Source organism: Pyxicephalus adspersus, chromosome 10 (genome assembly GCF_032062135.1).
Source record: "Pyxicephalus adspersus chromosome 10, UCB_Pads_2.0, whole genome shotgun sequence".
In the NCBI taxonomy this organism is placed as follows: Eukaryota; Metazoa; Chordata; class Amphibia; order Anura; family Pyxicephalidae; genus Pyxicephalus; species Pyxicephalus adspersus.
The window spans coordinates 43,632,119-43,652,678 of record NC_092867.1 but is presented as its reverse complement, the minus strand read 5'-3'; the positions used below and the strand labels follow the sequence as shown (position 1 = coordinate 43,652,678).

Below are 20,560 nucleotides of genomic sequence, written 5' to 3'. Positions count from 1 at the left end.
CACCTGTCACATTCCATTTGGCGTGCTTTTTAATTTTTGGAAGAAGTTCTGTTCTGAAGAGAAAAGGCTTCAGTTGTACAGTTGACACAATTTATTGCTCAGTTTTTTACTTATTTTACTTATTCGTAACACACATAAATCAGATAAGCCCACAACTACACTTTAGCTCCCCATATATGTTAACAGCTTCACCAACAGATGTAACAGATTATCCTATCTGGTATAAAATGAATGGTGAACCATTTGCTCTACATAGATGTTGGTGAAATAAAGTAGATTGTACAAGCATATGGTGATTTTAGACAGAAATCATAGAAAGACATACAGACATGGATCTCTAAGCTTTACATATACATGTCGTTTTACCTTGAAGAATTTAATGTATGCCTACAAGACCACAGCACAAAATGTAACATAAAACCACTTGCTTCTCACAAAAAAATACCGGCCTAATGACTAAAGAATAGCAAACTGTTCCTAGTATTTTCCCACACACATTTTCCTTTTTAAGTTGTCTTCTTTCACTGAAAGATTAGAAACAATCTCAGCAGCTAATAGGTTAACCTTGGCCCTTGCCAACATACTCCAGACTTGTGAAAGTATTCCCAAGACAGCTCAGGAGCCCATGGATGGGCCAAATACAATTACCATTCCTCCCAATCTGATAAGGAGGTGGTCCTTCTTGGCACTAAAAATAGGCTAATAGTCTAATTGAGCGGTTAATGGCTCTACAAAGAAGCATCGGTACGTGGGTTTAAAATGTATCATCATTCAGCCAGGGGAAAAGAGGAAAAAATCAACTAAAAGCTGTTACCCATTAGCCCTAGAGGATAAGATTAGAGTATTATTCTATAACTGTGTTACACTGCCTTAGGATAGAGCTGTAATCAGAACTAAAGAGCAATGAATGGCAGAGAGCTGCTCCTAACTTTTACCCATTTTTTATCAAATAGAATATGCTAAAGATATATTAAAACCTGAACATTTGAAGCATCAAGTGACACAGGCACCTCATTTTAAGGGGTGGATAAAGTGGTGAAACTGAAAGTAGGTATCAGGGTTTTATTGCTTTCTAATGGTCTCCATTGTCATTGGGGCTGAAAATCATCAGTAGAACAAGAATAAAAGGGAATTCTTTCCCCAAAGTTTTGTGTGCCTACAGGACAGGAATGCTCTGGAGGAGCTTTTATTCAACACTCCCCAAACAGACACCAAATACAAGGGGGTTTGACCAGTACATTTTTGACATTAGATTTACTTTAAAGCCCATCTCTGCGCAAATATTGCTGTTCATGCCTCTGCAGAGATAAAACAGAAAGCAATGAAATTAAATCTGAATCTGTATACAGACAGTAACAGAAAGCCTGTTGGTGATTCTGACCCTTCTCATTTTATTCTTAACTTAAAACTTTTTTTTAACCTTTTAGCTTAACTTTAGGGTATACTTTAGTTTTTTTTTGCATGAAATCCACACAGTATACCTGCAAAGGATTTTTGGTACCCCATGTATCCAGGTATGCACAGTTATAGCTGTAGTGCACCGACCAAACACATGCTCCATTATCAGTAACCTAGTGTTCTGAGAATCTGAAACCAAATTCTGAAGGTCCCTTGCTGCTTCTCAAGCAGACAGAATATGTGACAAGAGACTGCAATCCTTCTCCCTCTGGTATTGTGGTGTTAGTAACGTTTTTTAAACAGTTGCCAAAAAAAAATTAAGGGAAATGGGTCTATTAAATGTTATGTAAAGACAATTGGGCAATAGGAAGAAGCATCGGATCTGGATCAGCATACACTAGATCCATGCTGTATAGTAATATGCAATCGTATAATTAATATTATTATTATTATTATTATTAATAATATTAATAATAGTAAACAGTATTTATAAAGGGTCGACATATTACGCAGTGCTGTACAATAAATGGAGGTTGCAAATAACAGACAGATTTAGACATTGACACAGGAGGATGTGATGACCTATGTAGAGTTTACATAGAAATAAGCCACTACTTTTCATTTATACTATATTTATACTATACTATGTAGTATTTGGATTAAAAATTCTGCATAGCTAGCTGTGTGCATTGATTTTATTTTATTATACTTTCAGATGCAGTTTGGGTTATTTATATTTGTTGCATGGAATCAATACATTCTCACAGTTCTTCTCTGATGCTTTTAACCCAAAATGGGATGAAATTAATATGGTTGTCATATAGATTAATAACACAGACTGCAGAACATTCATTCATTGCAGATTGTTTTATGGTTGCGTACATATGTTTCTTACAGTAACACTTCTTCATACATACAAAAGTTTTACTATATGCAATTTATAGTTAAAAAGGAACTGGTCAGGGTAGTAATGGGACTTTTAGGGTATGGTTTATTCATCATTTAACTACTTGGAGAATCAGTGAGCGAAAACAAGTAATTAAGTCCTCTCTTGTCATAAAAGTTTAATTTCCTTGCTTTACTTTCATTATCAGAAAAATTTGAAGCTACAGGAGGTATCTTTTGCCTTCCTCCTTTTATGCCTTGTGTACTACAAGTATTAATCAAGCCCTCTCCCACTGATCTGTTCTGTCCCTGGCTCTCCTCTTTATGTTATTTTCTTTTTCAGTCATATTTAGGTTTTACTTGCTCTGTATATTGCACTAGTTAAAAATCTAATTTATGAGCTGCACACCTTACAGTACTTGTACTACCGCATGTAGAAACAAGTTGGTATAAAAGGTGATCACAACAGATGGTGCCATCTATAAGAACAAGCAATTGGACAGGTCACCAGTGCTTGTCCAGAAAAAAGTAAACTGATAAGATAAAAAATGTTGTGAAATTCAAAGTACAGACCTCATTTTGGGTCCTAATTTTCGGGGTAGATCAGAGATAATATGCTGCATTTACCAGAGTCAGCATTTTTTCTGCTTCCTACTTTGCAATGCATGCAAGAGACAAAAGTAGCTTGCAATGCATGTTCCAGATTCACAACCCTTTGTATCCTAATATCTGCAGACTACACAAAATTGAGTAAGATGGATTGGCGCACTACAGCAAAGTCTGGATAAAATATTCAAGCAGACATGTTGAGCCCCTTGTTAGCATCTTAAGGTTTGTTTTGCTTAATTCTGAATGAAGTGTACCTTTGAAGCACTGTAAAGTAAGGGACATGATATATGATTTCATTCATTCACATTGTAGCATTATACTGCAAAGGAAATATGCATTTTGAACTAAATGAGTAATTGGAGCCAGAGAGATTTCTCCAGACAGTATTATGCTAAATGTGCTTTCTTTCAATAAATACAAGGAAAGTTACCTAAAGAAATTAAATATTTCATTTGCAGCATTGTACAAAGTCCATAATCATGTCACTAACTGTCCCTCAAAGGGGCTTACAATCTAATGTCCCTACCATAGTCATATGTCATTAATACAGCCTATGGTCAGTTTTGGAGGGAAGCCAATTAACCTAACTGCAAGTTTTTCGTCTTTATGCTCTTATCAGCCTGCATCTTGCACCTCATTGGCACCTTCCGCTGCTTCTGCCTACCCCTCTCAGACCTATGCTGTACAGAAAGGATATTTTAATTAAACTGCAATAGTGTGTATTTTTAATTTTCCTAGAGTTCAGCTTTCAAAAAAATGCATTAACACAAAAGGTTTCAGAATTGCATTGGCAAGCAAGATTACTATTGCAAATCCTATTTATTTATCTTGAAAAATTTAAGATTTTCCTTGTTTTATTGCAATCATCAAAACTTTGGATAGGATTAGACTTAGATTAGGATTCCAAATGCAATCTGTCCAATTAATTCATTTCTGGGGGCTCACAGCATTTAAGCAGAAACTAATATATTGTAATTTGTCTTATTATAGGAAACCTGTAATTTGAGGAACATGAAGGCATTGACTGACTTTCTGAAAATGCTATTTGCATGGCTTCTTCCTCAAAGGTTTTGCATGTAACCATCAACAATTTTTGCACACTGGAAAATCATCATGCTACATCAATAATATATAATTCCTAATAATGTGAGTAATATCTTTGAAAATATTTAGTTATACCATTTTAATAAAAAAATAAATCAGCAATTTAGGATTAGAAGGGATGCGGAATTTGGCCTCATCGTCTCATCTGGCTGCAGATGCTGATGTGTTGCTTAGTAATGCGGTATGACATTCTAAAGAGATGCCTGGAGACATATGAGGGAATGGAAGGGACTAAGGGTTCCCAGCTGAACGGAAGTTTTTTGGGTTTGTCCAGTTGTCTTCCCACAAGCAGCATCTAATTTGTTTACAATGTCTGAGATGATGAATGTGTCACTGAAAAGTCTTTTCTGCATCCCAAGAGCTGACATCACCCGGCAGGTGTCCACTGGCTCATGTCTATACTGTGAGCAGATAAACTGCTGCGTTCTTTGGTGTTGTCTTTCTCCTGCAGGCTGAAATTCATCTCTCAGCACACTGGAATTAGCAGGCGCAGTTAGGAAAGACATAAGGCTACTGATGAAATGTCCTAAAGAGTCCTAAAATCCGAGGCCACATTAAATGGAAAGTAGTTTTGCACCAGGGAATACTGCTTGTGATTTCAAACAACCCACCTGGCTGAGGCTGGATCTGCAAAATTCCATATGCCTGCTAGAGTGTAAATATGGAAACATCCAAACATGGAACATGTTTGGAAATGAACTGCTTTGCTGAGTTTGCTGAATGGGGATCACATGTAAAAACATCAGTTAATTCAGTATGTTTTCATGGAGGAGAAAAAATAAAATGGACTATTGAATAATTGTGTATACCAATATGGAAAAATGGAGTTCAATGCCCTAGCCCTTACCTGTTCTGGTAACCTATGCATCGTCTCTCTACAGTCTGCTGGGAGGGCTACATCAGAGGGCAGACCTTGGGCATATAGTTGTGGGCCACACAGTGTCTCAGCCAGGGCACTATATGCATGGTGTTTGCATGGGTTTCTTCTGGGTACTCCAGTTTCCTCCCACATTCCAAATACATCGAGTTAGGTTATTTGATTTCCCTCCACAAAATTAACCTTGAACTGTATTAATGACAACCAACCAGCTAGTGACAAAACTAAGTTTATATTATTCATAATAATAATAATTATCTGGCAAAATTTCTGCAGTGCATGCTCCAATTCAAGTACAGATCTTGCAATATGCAGGGTAAAGCAAGGCTCATAAGGACCTATCATTTAACAGTATTGTAGTTTTAAAGCTCAAGCTACTGGAAGATCCTCGTTATTTGTATTGTATCTTGTATTCTCCTGCAATGTATAGATAGGTCTTCTTAACCTATGTTTATAAAGTTTTAACCAACATACAAAAAGACCATACGATCCTGTATGCTCACTACCATAAACCCATATTTGATCCAGAACAAATCACTTAAAAACGGCCAATTTTGTGCTGGGAGAGGGGAGATTGATACTAAAAGCCACTACATGTGTGCTGATAAACATAACAGCAACCTGGCTCTGGGTAAATCTCCCCAATGGGGACACTGTAATAAAAAAAACAAGATCTAAACCTCCAAAATCTACCCAAAACTAAACAAAGGTTTTGCCTAAATATAAACTAAAGTGACTTCAAAATTTGTATTTCAGTTCTATGTTTAGCTGTAATTAGAACATACATGCTCCTACATTAGATGTAATCTAAAATCTATGCAGTGGCTTGCATGTTAGTATCAAGGCCAAATTTAGCATCAGGCCACTTATATGATCATGGCAGATAAATACACAGGGTAGAAGAAGGAAAGGAGAACATTTGTTGTGTGTAATCGTGCAATTATCCTAGAATACCAAACCAGACAAACAAAAAGATCTCTAGAAGATCTGGTTTTCTTAAAATATATCCTTTATATGTTTACAATTGTAGATTTGCATTAGTAGTAACAAATGACAACTAATAGAATGGAGAAGGCAGGCCGAATATCAGGAAAACCTAAAATAGTTATCTGCTTTTGGGACTGAGAAGAACTTGGCTCACTAGAAATAGTTCAAATTACCAAAATTCAAGATTTTATTTTACAATACATGCTCATTGAGCTCTGCAGTTGTCATATGGAACACATTGAATCACCATAAAACAGTTTTTCAGGATGTTCCAGAAGAGATAACGGAAGTGGTCATTAAGAGGAAGAACAAAAAAAACGTAAAATGTAAAAATGTAAGAGCAGACTGATGACAGTTTTATGGACAGCTATTCAGTGATGTTTCTTAGATAGTTTCCAAATCTCTTCAAGATGAACCATGACATAAGAAAAACCTGACACAATAAAAATTTGGTTCTGACTGAAGTGATGTCACAATTTGCCAAATGTTTCACAAGACTTGGGATTGTGAAAGTGATTAAGGAACCCTACAATTCTGGCCGGTCCCCAACGTCCTCTAAGCTGGCGGAAGAAATCCATGTATTAATATTATTATTATTAATAATAATAGGAAGGATTTATATAGCACCAACATATTACGCAGCGCTGTACATTAAATAGGGGTTGCAAATTACAGACGAATACAGACAGTGACACAGGAGGAGAGGATCCTGCCCCGGGGAGCTTACAATCTAGGAGGTGGGGAAATGCTGTATGCTGTAATGGGGATGAGATGATCTTAAAATTTAGGGTTGGTTTATTCATCTACATTTTAAAATGTGTTTCTGTATGCATATTTAAACCAATAGGATGGTTACTTAGAAAAGATAATATTTTCTTACTAATATTCACTTAGTTTCAGTTTTGGTAATCTATGTTCACTTTAAATACCCAGTTTTCGGTCATTTGTAAATGCATATGACTAAAGTAAGTGCAGCTTCAACTCATTTATTCACAAATCACCTTGGGAGAATTGGGTGGTCTGTGGTGCCCCTATAGTATAGCTTTTTAAGGTTTGAGAGGTTATTTTTGGTAAATGCTGTACAGGTGTAGAATATGTTCTACCTAGGAAATCTGACTAGGTAGAACAGAAAGTCTCACTGCCTTCTGTTGCAGGGGAGGAAATTGGGCTTGGTAAGGTTGCAGCCAATCATTGTCCTGGCACATTATTTTTTGAGCTTAAAGTAATGTTTGGGGGATTTCTGAGATTGGTTAAATATGTGCTAAGCGTTTAGGGCAGAGGTCAGCAAACTTTTTTGGCCACTAAGCCATTTCAGGGGTAGGCAGGAGCACACTAGGCTGGACCTTCTCTTGAGTCCTGCCCTAATGGCTTCACCCCCTACAAGGAACGCCCCCTGAAGGGAAATCCCTCTCCCCCGCAATGCATACAGAGGAGAGGGAATGTTCCCTATTTACTCCGGCAGTGGAAGTGTTAACGCCGGCCACGGCAAATAGGGAAGGGAACCACCAGAGGCTCAAGAGCTGCATGCGGCTCCAGAGCTCTGACCGCTCCAGCTCTGGTAGTTTGTTCCAGCTCCGCCCCGGGTTGCCAGCCGGCACTAGGCCAGATCGGTCAGAGGTCATTAGGCTGGAACAAACTACCGGCTAGGCCATATCTGGCCTTAAGGCTGGAGTTTGCCAACCTCTGGTTTAGGGGGTTCCTCCATGGATCACCAAGGAAGCTATGGGAATCAGGGTAGGTCCTTCCTGTGGCCCTCCTGTTCCGGCAAAACTGGGAACTGAAAGCTTCAGTTGGGGGGAAACTAAGGGGAATTAACCCAGAACAGACACATTAAGGCTGGATCCTGTTGGTACTGAATTTGAGACAGTCATTAAAGAGCAGACCCACTTCAGAGCAGAGATGCCACTCCCGCACCTTGCGATGTATTTTAAAGTTAAGTGAGTATGCAAGGTCAGCTGTGAGTGCTAATTTTATATATTGATTTTGGAGGTAAACTGCCCCTGTCTGACACCCTAACCCTCTCTCTATATGCATTCAGTTACAATAAACCCTTAAAATTAGAATGTACAAGACTCTGAATTCTGGCACATCATAAGGACAGACCCAGGTAAAATTTGGCTTACAGGGGTGAGTGCTACAAGACAAATTCTCTTTTGTATCTAAGATCATCTCCTATATTCGGTTAGCCGGGTCCAGAGGGACAAAGACATTATCAATGATTGACACAAGGATTGCTGCAATATTCCAAATCTCTGGCATGTTCAATTTTTATTCTAACGGCAACATGTTGCAGACTGGTCTGCCAGCTGAAAATTTAAGAGTCTCAGGCTACTCATTGTCATAAATTGAGGTAGAGGGGAGGCAGGAATACACAGGTTAACATGAAGTTGGACGCCTGCCCAGGAACTGCTTCAAAACACAGATGGGAAAGAGCAGTCCTCTCCTAGTTACCTTCTCCTTTCTGTGAACCTTTTCTTCTCCATCTTGTTCCTGGAATTGTGAGCCATTCATTACTGTAAATCACAGCTTCATGTGGACAGTACTGAAAATCTTTCCAATAGGAAGATGCAGGATGAGGCATTAACCTCGACATAGGACAATTCAAAATGGAATTAACACATTTTAGCCAAAACATCCTTGTATACTTGTATGACGCTCACTTTAATGTTGGGAACCAAATATGTACACATGGTATTTATCAATAAATAGGTGGTAATGCAATGGAAAATATGTAACCATACTGATACAATGACATCTAGTCCTCTCTTTTTTTTAATTCCCTCAATTTTAGGATTTGGTTGGCTTCAACTTTAGTGCTTAGGTAGATTCGGTGTATGTTATGGTTCATTTCCCCCAATATTTAATTTAGGACAATCAGATGAGTATTTATATTTGAAGAAAAACCATCACATTTTCTGTAAGTCATCTTTTTCAGTATGTTTGTCCTTTTCTCAGTTTCGTTTTGTCTGTGCATCCGTTTTAGTTAATCAGTTTGGGTTACCCTGCACATTATACCATTGATCATTAGCATCAGTTGGTAATATTTGCTTATACTATCTGTTGCAGGGTTGTCTGTTCTGGAACTCAAACTTTTTTTTTCTTTTATTGATATATTCAATAATATGACATAATAGTGGTTTGAGATAAATAAAAAAGAAAATGCATGTGCATATACTGCATATTGCCTATTTTGCTCTCATACCTAATAAAAATATGAATTTATGTCTTTATTGGTAGGAGTAAAAATGCAATCTGTACTGTAGAAAATTAAACTTAAAAAATGCATTGCTTGAATATAGCAGTGGTGCTCTTAAAGAGTTAGCTAAAATGGTTATCTAACTCCATGATTCCAATGCTACGTTTACCTTGGATCACTGGCAGCATGGGGTTAAATGAGAAATTACTGCACTCAGAGCTCTACATGCAGCGTGTTCCAACTAGGCTTTGCTGCAGAACAAAATGTATTCTCTATTGTAATTTAATATGATTCTGTCATGTTCTATTAATTTTAACTAGTAACATGGAACTTTATAAGAGCAATCAGAGTCAACAATCTAAAATAATGAACTAGGACATATTAGTAGGAGAGGAGAAGGATTAAATTAATGTTCCACTGACCAATAGAGTCTCTGTGTGCATAGAGATTGGAGTACAGTAAAATGTGGGAATCTCATTCGAATAAATACTGTATATTGAACATGTTCTAAGTAGTGAGAATATATGGCCCTATCTATGGTTGCAGAGCATTATGAGGACATTACTATACATTGTGGTGATACAGTTAGAACTAAATTCTTAGTTCCCAATATTGGGCAAATATTGTTCATTATATAACTACATTAGGTTTAATCACAGCGAAACTCTAATCAGACAAAAAAGGCACAAAATAATGTAAGCAGTGGAAGCACCTGAATTTGGAAGTGGAAGCATCAATCAATTATAGGTAGCGGCTAACCTTCTTTGAACCCCTTTAACTCTGCAATAGATACATTCAAGAAAACACAATTCATGTAACAGCCAAGGGGGACACATTCTTACAACTACATTTACATCTCCCCATTCCTGAGTAGCTGGGGTTCAAAGAAGGATAAGTGGCCGGTCAGATGTAGGCCAGCTATTGGGTTCAAGGAAGGGAAGGGGACAGTTATGTGTAACAGGGCTATGCAATTTGATAAGTAGAGTTTTTTTATGCTCTAATGATGCTACAGTGAATTTAGGGGGAGTTGGCTAAAAATGATTCTCCCCCTTGCACCTATAATTTTGTTGACTTATACCTACCTATTCCAGAGAAATTGTAGGTTAGCTATTGGAGTTCAAGAAGGGAAGCAGACATAGCATAGTATGACAGTTTTGTGAGCTGGGGGAGGGTGGGGAAATCAGTTGTGGGGTGGGGGAAGCCAAACAAATGCTGCTCCTAGTTAGCATGGCACCTTTGGCCAGAGCCTAAGTAGCCTTTTTGAGAAATCAAACCCTGTATGTAATAGAAGGGTGAAGAGTAGTAGGTATGGCTAATTCGTACTTATTTTAGTAATTTTTTTTAGTAATCTTCCAGTAGGAATCTTCCAATTTTAGTGACAAATGTCTAAAAAGCTTTCCCTTTAGATACATAGGATCTATACTGTAGGTTCGCCAAAAATGTTCCGCTTCGTAGGACTTAGGTGTACATTTATGTTTATCTGAACAATAAGCCAACAAAATAATTACTTTACTCTTTGCCTTTACCAGAAAGTGTTCTGAAATTGTCTATCTGTCCTGTTATTCTGGCTCCATCTAAATAAGGGGAGATGTAGGATAGAGATAATGTCCTTCTCTTATAAAGATAGACACTGATCAGTATCTGACACTCTGATAACATTGTACATGTCCTGTGCTGTTTAGCATTAGTGCTTGATATATTGAATATAATTTTTGTTTACTGTGCTGGAAAGAATTGGAATATCTGAGTCATTAACCTTGGTTGCAGACATACAGGTATGGAGCGTAAAATGTCACTTGTCGTCTTGATGTCTCCAGAAAAGTGTCTTTAACACACAGATGTTGTTTTATTCAGAATTGTACTTTTATACACATTTTATAACAAAACAGAACACTAAAAACTACCTGAACATAAATTCCTGGCTGAAAAAAAGGTTGTCTCTCTTTACTCTCTGTTGCTCATTTTAATGATGGCTCCTGGTTTATGAATTGCAGAATGGGTGATTTTGCATACAGCAGAGATGCTACACATTTCCACAAGGTGTCTAATATGTAGAGGTAAAAATATACCTTCCTCAAAATGGCACATGCCAGACAAAATCCCACTTTTTGTATAGACTGGCAAGGGAGTGTGAGGGGTACTAACCATCTACAAGGTAGGATAGAAGTGCAAGGGGTAGGAAGGATAATCAAATGCAATAGTGAACTTGCAAATAGAAGCATTTGGGTGGAACCATGTACTTTTTGTGAAGCTTCTACTAAAATGGATGGTCCTCATTGCTTGCCGCACTCCCTCCCCAAATCACCTACTAAAAAAAAAATACCAAATGAGTTCACTACTAAAGGAGGGGAAAATGATCACTAAATAAAATGGTTTAGTTAGGTTTGTTGGTATGACATTTCATATAAAAGTGTGTTCCCCTCAGTCGCATGTGGAAGGAAACCTTGTGCTGAACTTAGATGATTAAAATAACTGAAATTCAAGGAATGAAGGTTGTGGGTCAAGGACGGTGAGTCTAAGAAGGTCAAGATGATGCTGGACATTCTCCAGGCAGGAAAAAAGGGGAGCTCTACTAGATATACTCAGTCTTTAAACCCACACTGTGAAAAGCTTAATGTACAGTGAATTGGAGTGAGCAATTTTTGTTCAGAAGAGGAGCCTGTACAACTGCAAGATTGAAAATAAGGATCAGTAAGGATGTATAGATCAGTAAACACATCTAGCACATTAACAAGGTATGTATTTTCATTTTTGTTTGCTGTTCTCAGATTGTGGCTCCCAAATATTTTACCCAGAAGTTCTAACCCCTTTTTAGCTGCAGCCAAAACAGAGGTAGAAAGACATTTTGGTTTAGAATGGAGTAATAAAGCTCACTTTCAAAACAGAAAGAAGCTAGGACAGAACTAGAAACACAGAAAAATCCATACTTTTACTTGCCCTCCAGCAGAACACACCAAATCTTGTTTCTCCAGTGCTGACAGCAATCATCTGTTTATGGGTATAAGATACGGACTTCCCATGGGAATAAATACGTAATGCATTTATATCAATTTTCAAGAGACTCTTGAGCCTATTGTCTTTGAACTATGGTATTGTCTGGATCAGTAACAAAATGCAAACTTGCTAAGGAAATCAAACATGTTTCAGTTTCCCAGCACCTGTAGTGTTGTAAATTTAATTCTTGCAATTATTATTTAATTGTTCTTGTTATAAGTTTTACAATGCAATGACATTTTTTTATGTAAAAACTGGAGATTTTACATAATCACTTGTTTTTTAGATCTGCTATTTATTCTTCCTTGAGAAGAGACGTTTAAGGGGGGATATGACAAACTTTTATAAATATATAAATGGTCCATATAGAGAACTATCTTCCCCATTATTCACTTTGAGCACACTACGAGGAACAAAAGGGCACTCTTTGCGTCTGGAGGAAAAGAAGTTTAAGCTCTGGAGAAGGGAAGGGATTCTTCACTGTCACTTCACTGTAAGGTCTGTGAAATGTGGAATCGTCTCCCTCAGGAAGTAGTTTCAGCAACTACTATAGATTGCTTTAGGAAAAAGCTGGATGTGTTTCTAGAAACACTGAATATTAAGGCTTTAAAGTAATGATAGCAGAGATTGTTGATCCAGAGAACATCCGATGCCTCACAGAATCAGAAAGGAATTTTTTTCTGTTGAAGCAAATTGTACCAGGGGTATTTTTGCCTTCCTCTAGACCAACTATGTCCATAGGGTTTTATTAACTGGGATATGTTTATTTCCCTAGTGGTTGAACTTGATGGACTTTTGTCTTTTTTCAACCTGACCTACTATGTAACTATGTACAAGAAAAGACACTTAAACAACAAGCATCTTCAAAAAGAGACCGGTCTACAAATCTCGATATACACGTTTGTTTAAATACATTTCTAAAATTATCAAAAGTTATTAAAGGGAAAATTCAGTTTGCTTATTTTACCTTCCCTGGCTTCTATTCCTTGCCTCATCATGCTAATAAATACAACCTTATGACATACTTTGTGCTCTGTGCATCCTTTACCCAGGAATGAGGCAGGCTCTTTTTGACTTGCTTTAGATTATAAGGCATACTGTGGGAATCTTGGAGCTTGCAGTGAAATCAAAGTAAGCAACAGAGGAGCTTGTATGACTGTGCAAATCCAAGTGCAAGTCAGGATTTTATTTTTATACAGCCCTATTACTGTGTAAAAGCCCAGAATTCAATATAACTAATCTAATATGTGCTTTTCCAGCATCTGGTCTCACAGTATGAGGGGAGTTAATCTTACTTGTTGACATGTGGATTGACTTCCCATAACAGGTTACCTTGGAGCAATATTTGCTGTTGCTGATCAACTTCCAGCCAAGATAATATAACTGTGCTAATAAAACAAGGTTTGCACCTGCACACTCTATGACTACTTTCCATGCTGCTTTGTGTGTCTGATCACACTCATTTACATTCAGTGGCAGATCTAAAACATCTCTCCAGGTGAAGGAAGTGGAATAGTAACAGAACCAGAAATGGCAGTCATTTTATCATTACTGATCACTTGATAGTAAAGAATAATGACAAAAGATGAAATCTAATCAATAGCAATATGTATACAGATCTAATTCATATGTAAAACAGCCTGTGAAGCATTATTCTTTTCTATGACATGATATGATAAACTATGATATGTTTTTCTTTACCTAAAAAAGAGTCAATATTTTCCACCTGGTTTCTCCAGCACCCTAGGTGGCTTTGTAGATCTGACTACAATTTTCCTTGTATTGATTAATAATTAATTATGTATCAAATTTTCTACTAAATCATAATAGCACAGAATTCTTTTTCCACCAGTTGCCTCTTAAAAAGCTACCCGTTAAATTGGGTCATTTTATTAAAAACCCCACTGATAAAATGACCAGAAAAAACAAAGGAAAACTAGGCCTCCCCTGGACTCCCCAGAAAAATATAGGAAGACTTTTGGTTGAAATTGCCTTGAGAATGAGGAATAATCCCAAAATGATAGTGAGTGATATTCAATTGGTATATATTTCATCTTTCTTAACAGAAAACTGTATAAATTACTCCATACTTCCTTTTATTAAGACTTTGCTCAGGTTCACTTGAGACTTTTTGATCTTTACCAGCAAAGGGCGGTCTAGTTTTCGGGTTGAGCAAACTTGGCAATTGCCCAGGGCCCCAAATGACAGGTTTACAGGGAGCTGGAATATTGTGCATTTGGGGCCCCTAATTTGATTGCCAGATTGTTTTGTTTTAAAACCTCCCCGAGCATGGATCTAGAGTTAATATATTAGTTTTATTTACCTGTCTTTTACCTTTTCCTTTTTAAATTTATAGTAGTCCTCTTTAATCTCTCTGCATTATGCTTTTTTACAATGATCATAACTACGTGTAAGGTATTTTTTATCCCACACTGTGTATACTCTACATATAAATATTTCCTCCAATTGTGCATAAATTAAAATTCCCTTTTAGCTACCAGATGTGCCTTCTGACAATTTTTCACTTTCTTTGACTATTTTGTCATACATATAGAACTGTTGTTTTTTGCTCTTCATCATATGATGTTCTGAACTTTCTTGTTTTGAATTGGCAGAGACAGGAATATATATATTATATTTGTATTGACAGGAGAATATGGCAGACTTGATGAGTTCATTTTCCATTCATCAGCACAAGTGTCTCTTCTGTTACACCCATTTTTCATTGGGTAATTAAAATAAAGACTAGCTCTATGTATTTTAAATGACATAATAGCTATCAAATTGTTAGACACTGAAACCTTACCTTATACATTCAGTGGTGGGAACATTGTCAGTATGTATTTACTAGTGCAAACATTTAGCAAGCAAAATGACAGTGAAAATACAGAGCAAGGACTAAAAATGTAAGCTTACATTTTGCTCGGCTATCATACAAAAAAAGGAATACATTTTAATGGTCTTGTAGAAGTTACATAAATAAAGTAAAATGCTACATTCAAATCTTTTTACCTGAAGTCCAAAAAATGCCATGACTACCGAGTTAATTGTGCCAAGTACGCCTTCTGGATCAAATGGCTCTGTGGTTTTGTATAGTTCCTGAAAAAAATCAAAACCTTATAAGTGTGATGGATGACCACTGCAAAATGCTGCATTTCAGTGCTTCCCAACCAATAACTAAGATACCACATTAGGTTAGGGCAACTAACAGCCTTTTTTTTTTTCAGGGTTAGGCCACATTATCAGGTTCTCCTAATCAGGTGACTTTTCTATAGGATTTTCAATAATGGTTTTATTGCCATTGGGGAAATATCTCCCCTGTTTTTCTTCTCACACATAGCACCCGGACAGGGCATGAGTGGCTATTTCCATAATAACGACGTAAAAGTGTCAAAGTTTAAAAGGTCAAAGGATAGAATTATTTAATCCATATTAGGTTTTCCCTGAAGTTCCATGTAAAATTGCAGCTAGTAATAATAGATATAAAATGGATTCCATGTGTGCTTGGGTGTTTTTTTGTTTTTTTTTTACGGGAAAGCCCAGAATTTTATCCTACTGAATACGTGACATATATTTATACCAGAAGGCTCTGAATTTCTGAATTTCTGAATTTTTCTTCTATAGAAAGGTTAGCCACCTTTTTACATAATGTTAAAAGTGGTATGATGATAGGTATGGTTTAAGCTTTCATTAAAGCACACATTCAATGTAGTATCGTTTTGGTAAACCTATATATTTATTTCTTTCCAGGGATGCATTATTTTCCACCAAGATCTTGATGATGGGAAAGTCTGGGCACTTCATAAAGTTATCTCCAGCATGTCCAGTAAGATTCTTAATGGAGTTACCTCTTTTTCACAATTCCTGCTAAATCCTGGTATTGTAATCTTGGAATATGTCTATGCCATCAAAGAAAAAAAATTAATTGATGGGGAAATACCTGGTCATTCAGTTTATTCAAGTAGTCAGCTGACCTGATTTTTTTGGACACAAAATATTGCTGAACCTAGAACTGACCAACCGAAGCAACCTCAAATCATAAAACTTCCAACACAGTTTTGGGGACCTCACCTTGAGTAGTTACATTTTTGTTTTGTACCCGTCAACAAAGAAGATGCGATACATTGTTATAAATTTCCACTTTGCAGATAAAGCTTTTAATTTCAGTACACTAGGCCTGATTTAATAAAACTCCCCAAGATTGGAGAAGATAATTTGGGTAAAGCTGGGCGATCCAGCAAACCTGTCTGGATCTGCTCCAGGACTGAAAACATTTGCTAACTAATACCAAATGATGTTTAACCTTCCTAGCGGTAACCCCGAGTGTGACTCAGGGTAGAAAAAAGTTGCTGAAAGTGGTAACCCTGGGTCACACTCGGGGTAGGTAAACCTATGGGAAGGTTAGTAAATACAGCCTTACCTGATCGGCCGGCGTCTTGCGCCGTCCATCATCGCTATCCCTGTTTTCTTTCTTCTTCCTCCGGCATCTTCTGTACACGATGAGTCACCGGGGTAGTTCCCGGTGACGTCAGTGCGTGTGTACGTTGCCGATGGGGTGATAAATTCAAAGTCCATTTGTATTGCATTCAGTACAAAATAACTGTCTTGAATTCAATACATTGGATTTATATGTGTAAAAGCAGTACATTGTATTTCTTGAACATTTATTTTACAGTTTAATAAAATAGTATGAGTTTTTTTTCATATTTATACTCATTCTAATATATTATACTGTAAAATACATTTACCGCTTTTAGACATAAAAAAACGGAAAGAAATGAACCGCTAGGGAGGTTAAAAAAATAATTTCCAGGTTTGCTGTATTACCCAGGTTCTCCCATCATAGGGCCTGATTTATTAAAGCTATCTAAGCCTGGAGAGAATACACTTTCATCAGTGAAGCTTGGTGAACCAGCAAACCTGTAATGGATCTGGTCCAGGATCAAGGATTCTGGTCCAGGATTCAAAACATTTGCTAGCAAAAAGCAAATAACTTTGAAGAACCCCATCCTGGGTTTGCTGGATCACCCAGCTTCATTGATGAAGGTGTATTCTCTCCAGCCTTAGAGAGCTTAAAAAAATCAGCCTTATAGTCTATATCTTCTTTTCTTTTCAGCATATCTTCTCCATCCTTTCTGTTTTATAAGTAGAGACCTAAGTATTAGCGCCAAAGGTTTTTGACAGCTGGTAATCAAAATAATGTACCTCTAGAGATGCAAGAAATATAAAGATTACACATTTATTGTTTTGATAAGCATCTTGCTACTGATCATGTAAAACATTTTGTGAGCTCTGGCTGCAATGGATGGTTAAGTTAGGGATATATCTACCTTTGTTGCAATTGCTGCAATATATACCGGATAGCATGATAAATTATAATTTTCCCATGTTGTCTGAACATCAGACTTGGCAACAAATTGTGGCAGCTAAATTGTTTAGGTAATCCCGGTAATTTTCTGTCTAGAAATATAAGCCTATCTAATATGTTCATTGTGGAGGTCTACATCCACTGGGGCTTTAAACCCGCTGCAAGATTTAACAGACAATACCACTTGGTATTGGGACCCTGGTAAGAGATAAAGTTGGGGCCCCAAACGCACCACATTCCAGCTCCCTACACCTCCTGCCATGCTGTCATTTAGGGCCCTTGGAAAGTTTAAAGTTTACTTTAATTCCAGAAAATAGAACTTTAAAAATACACTGAAATACCCGAAAGTGATTACGTATTGGAAATCTATTAGTAAATCTCCAGAAGAGGTGATAAAAATCAAGCATTATCCTGGTGATACAGCTAATGCGAAGCAACAATGCATAATTTATAGAAGTAAACAAAATTCTTCTCCCTCTGTTTATAGCTCAGCGATGTACAATGATTAAGACAAGCAATTAGCAACTCCTCCTCATCTATTAGAGAGGAAATAAGACTGGACAACTAGCACTGGACAACACAGAAGAAACAGGATGTTTCCAAGCCATTAATTTAGTTGTCGTCATGATTTAAGTAAGAAAGATATTCAATTGGAGAAGTAAGTAAACCAGTCTGTGAGATTTATGGAGCTTCTCCATCCTCTCAGTTTTGTGCACTGACAAGCAAGATGGTAGACACAATTCAGCAGATTTCATTAAAAATGATTCTTGCTCCTATACTAGAGAGCAACATATTAATTATTCACACTTTTTTCCAGGGGTTTCCGGACATTCAAATTGTATTATAAAAAGCTTTTTTGGTAATTGAACAATTATCCTATTTACCAGCCTGGAGTCTATAGAAATTAGTGATATTCTGTGAGATAGAGAGCATCGCTTATAGGTATTGATTGCTGCTGGTGTTATAGTATAGTGTTGAGGATTTAAGGCTTGCACTAAGAAAAAGAAAGAGAAATGCCATAACTGGCTACTATAGGGAACAGACATAAGGCTTAATTCTTTGTGAGATCTCATTATTCATTTACCATTGGTGGCCCTATACAGCCAACTTTTGTTCTATGTTTATGTACCACTCCTACTTCTAACATTTGTACAGTGATGGTGAATGGAGAAGTCAGGAAATTCTAGTAAACCTGTGTACATAGGTGGTTAATGTACATGCCATAATACATGTACATTGGTAATGTACATGCCATATTACATGTACATTGGTATTACATTAGTGCTCTCTTTAATTTTGGTGGTCAGTGAAATGCAAAAAAGTTTGATTTTTGTATGCAAATATTAAGCCAAACAAACCCACTGAACTACAGAGATTAATAAACCAATTTTTAAGTTTCTGACGATAGCATTCTAGTTACATACAAAACTCATTGTTTTTTTGCATTTCATTGCTCATCACCATTGGTTGGTGAAGTGCACCATTATGGTGGTAAGGGTAGGCAATGGCAACCATTAGACGATGGGGGTTCCCTTTGGCTATGTTTATTAGGTTAGTTTTGCAGGTGTTGATTGTGACTTTGATTTTAACTTCAGCTTGTCATACTTTTAAAGTTGTAGTATGAAGAAGCCACAAATAGATCAAGAACTTACAACTGACTTCTTTTTGTTTTAAGTCAACACTTTAAGTAAGGCTCTTTAAATATCTGTACCTTGGGCATTTGTGGGTATTTTTGAGCTAAAATATTTTTCTGCACAAAGTTTTCTCTACACTATAACACATATAATATACATAAAATGTTATATCTGTGTGTATGTATGTGCATAATAAATATATATTTATATATATTACTACCACTTCTAGAAAAGTTAATATGCAGCAGAATCACTATAAAAAATAAATAGCATTAGCTCATAAGCAAATTAATATCATGAATTTATCACTGGCTAACTCAACTAAAACAAAATCTGTTAAAATATATTATTTGAAGAAAAAGATAAAATAATTTGTTTTCACACTTCCAATTAAATGGTTCACTAAAATGTTTGTGTACATTACTAATACATTCATGCTACAAATCAGTGGCATAGGATATGTAAAATAAATAATTCATTCAATCAAACAGAAGAAAAATATTCCACAATCCTAGATGAGGTCATGCAAATTAATAGGAGACGTTATTTATGATCACATCAGAAAGCAGGGACAATTTGTTTTAATGATATGCAGCGGTCTTAACCATTTCTACACAATCGGTATAGCAGGCTAATAAATTGCTTGCCTGGTGTATCATGTATCTTCCACATTTTTCATTTAGTTTTTGCTTTACCTAGTAGTAGGGGTGTCAAGAGTGATGACAGAACTCCTGTTTATTATGCATAATTGTTTTAGGTCAGTGACTCAGAGGAGAACCTGAATTATCAAGACGGCAAAGAAATTGGCATTTGATAAAGGCCTGATTAGCAAAGGGTTTTTGTTGAGTCAGTAAGTATTAGGTACCTGATACTGTTAAGAGTTTTGTGCTGTGCTGCTCTATCCTGAATAACTAAGAAAGTCTGGCAGTCCTTAATCTTTAATGTTGGGCAAAACGCTCTTGCTCATGGTTCACACAGTGAACCATTGGTCTGGAAGGCACAAGTTCCATGTACCTCTGTGACCTATGTGGTAAACAAGATGGCATTTTTGGTATATTATGGCACCATTTACACTGCCTAGTCAAAGAAAAATCCCTATGCCCGTGGATGTAATTTTATGACCTGAGATTGCTTCAGTTGGTCAGCAATGTTATGTGCCCAAAAAATGAGGTCAGTGGACTATCTTAATATACTAAATGTTTAGGTTGTTCCATCAATGGATTTTTTATTCAATTCAATGATGGGCATATTCCAAGATGGCAATACCATGATTCATGGGTGCAAGTAGCATAAGAAATTTTGGATCTCACATGGATTGGCCAGTCCAGACCTTAACCCCATGGGATGTGCTGGAGAAGACTTCATGCAGTGGTCAAACTCTTGCATAAATAAAAAATCATGGCCAAAAATAATGCAACTTTACGTGGAAATGTTGACATTGCACAAGCTTAGCAAAACAATACTATGGTGGGTTGAAATTGAAGTGATGGACAGTCCAACAAAATATT

The 20,560-nt window shown here is 36.8% G+C and overlaps 1 protein-coding gene across 2 annotated transcripts in view; it reads right to left on the bottom strand.

Moving 5' to 3' along the window:
- LOC140339683 (heparan-alpha-glucosaminide N-acetyltransferase-like) overlaps window positions 1–20,560 on the bottom strand; it is a 143,469-nt gene that overhangs the window by 41,959 nt on the left and 80,950 nt on the right. For both annotated transcript variants that reach the window (XM_072424480.1, XM_072424481.1), the window contains exon 14: window positions 15,063–15,149. In XM_072424480.1, the coding sequence (XP_072280581.1) occupies window positions 15,063–15,149 (87 nt within the window). The remainder of the gene's footprint in view (window positions 1–15,062; window positions 15,150–20,560) is intronic.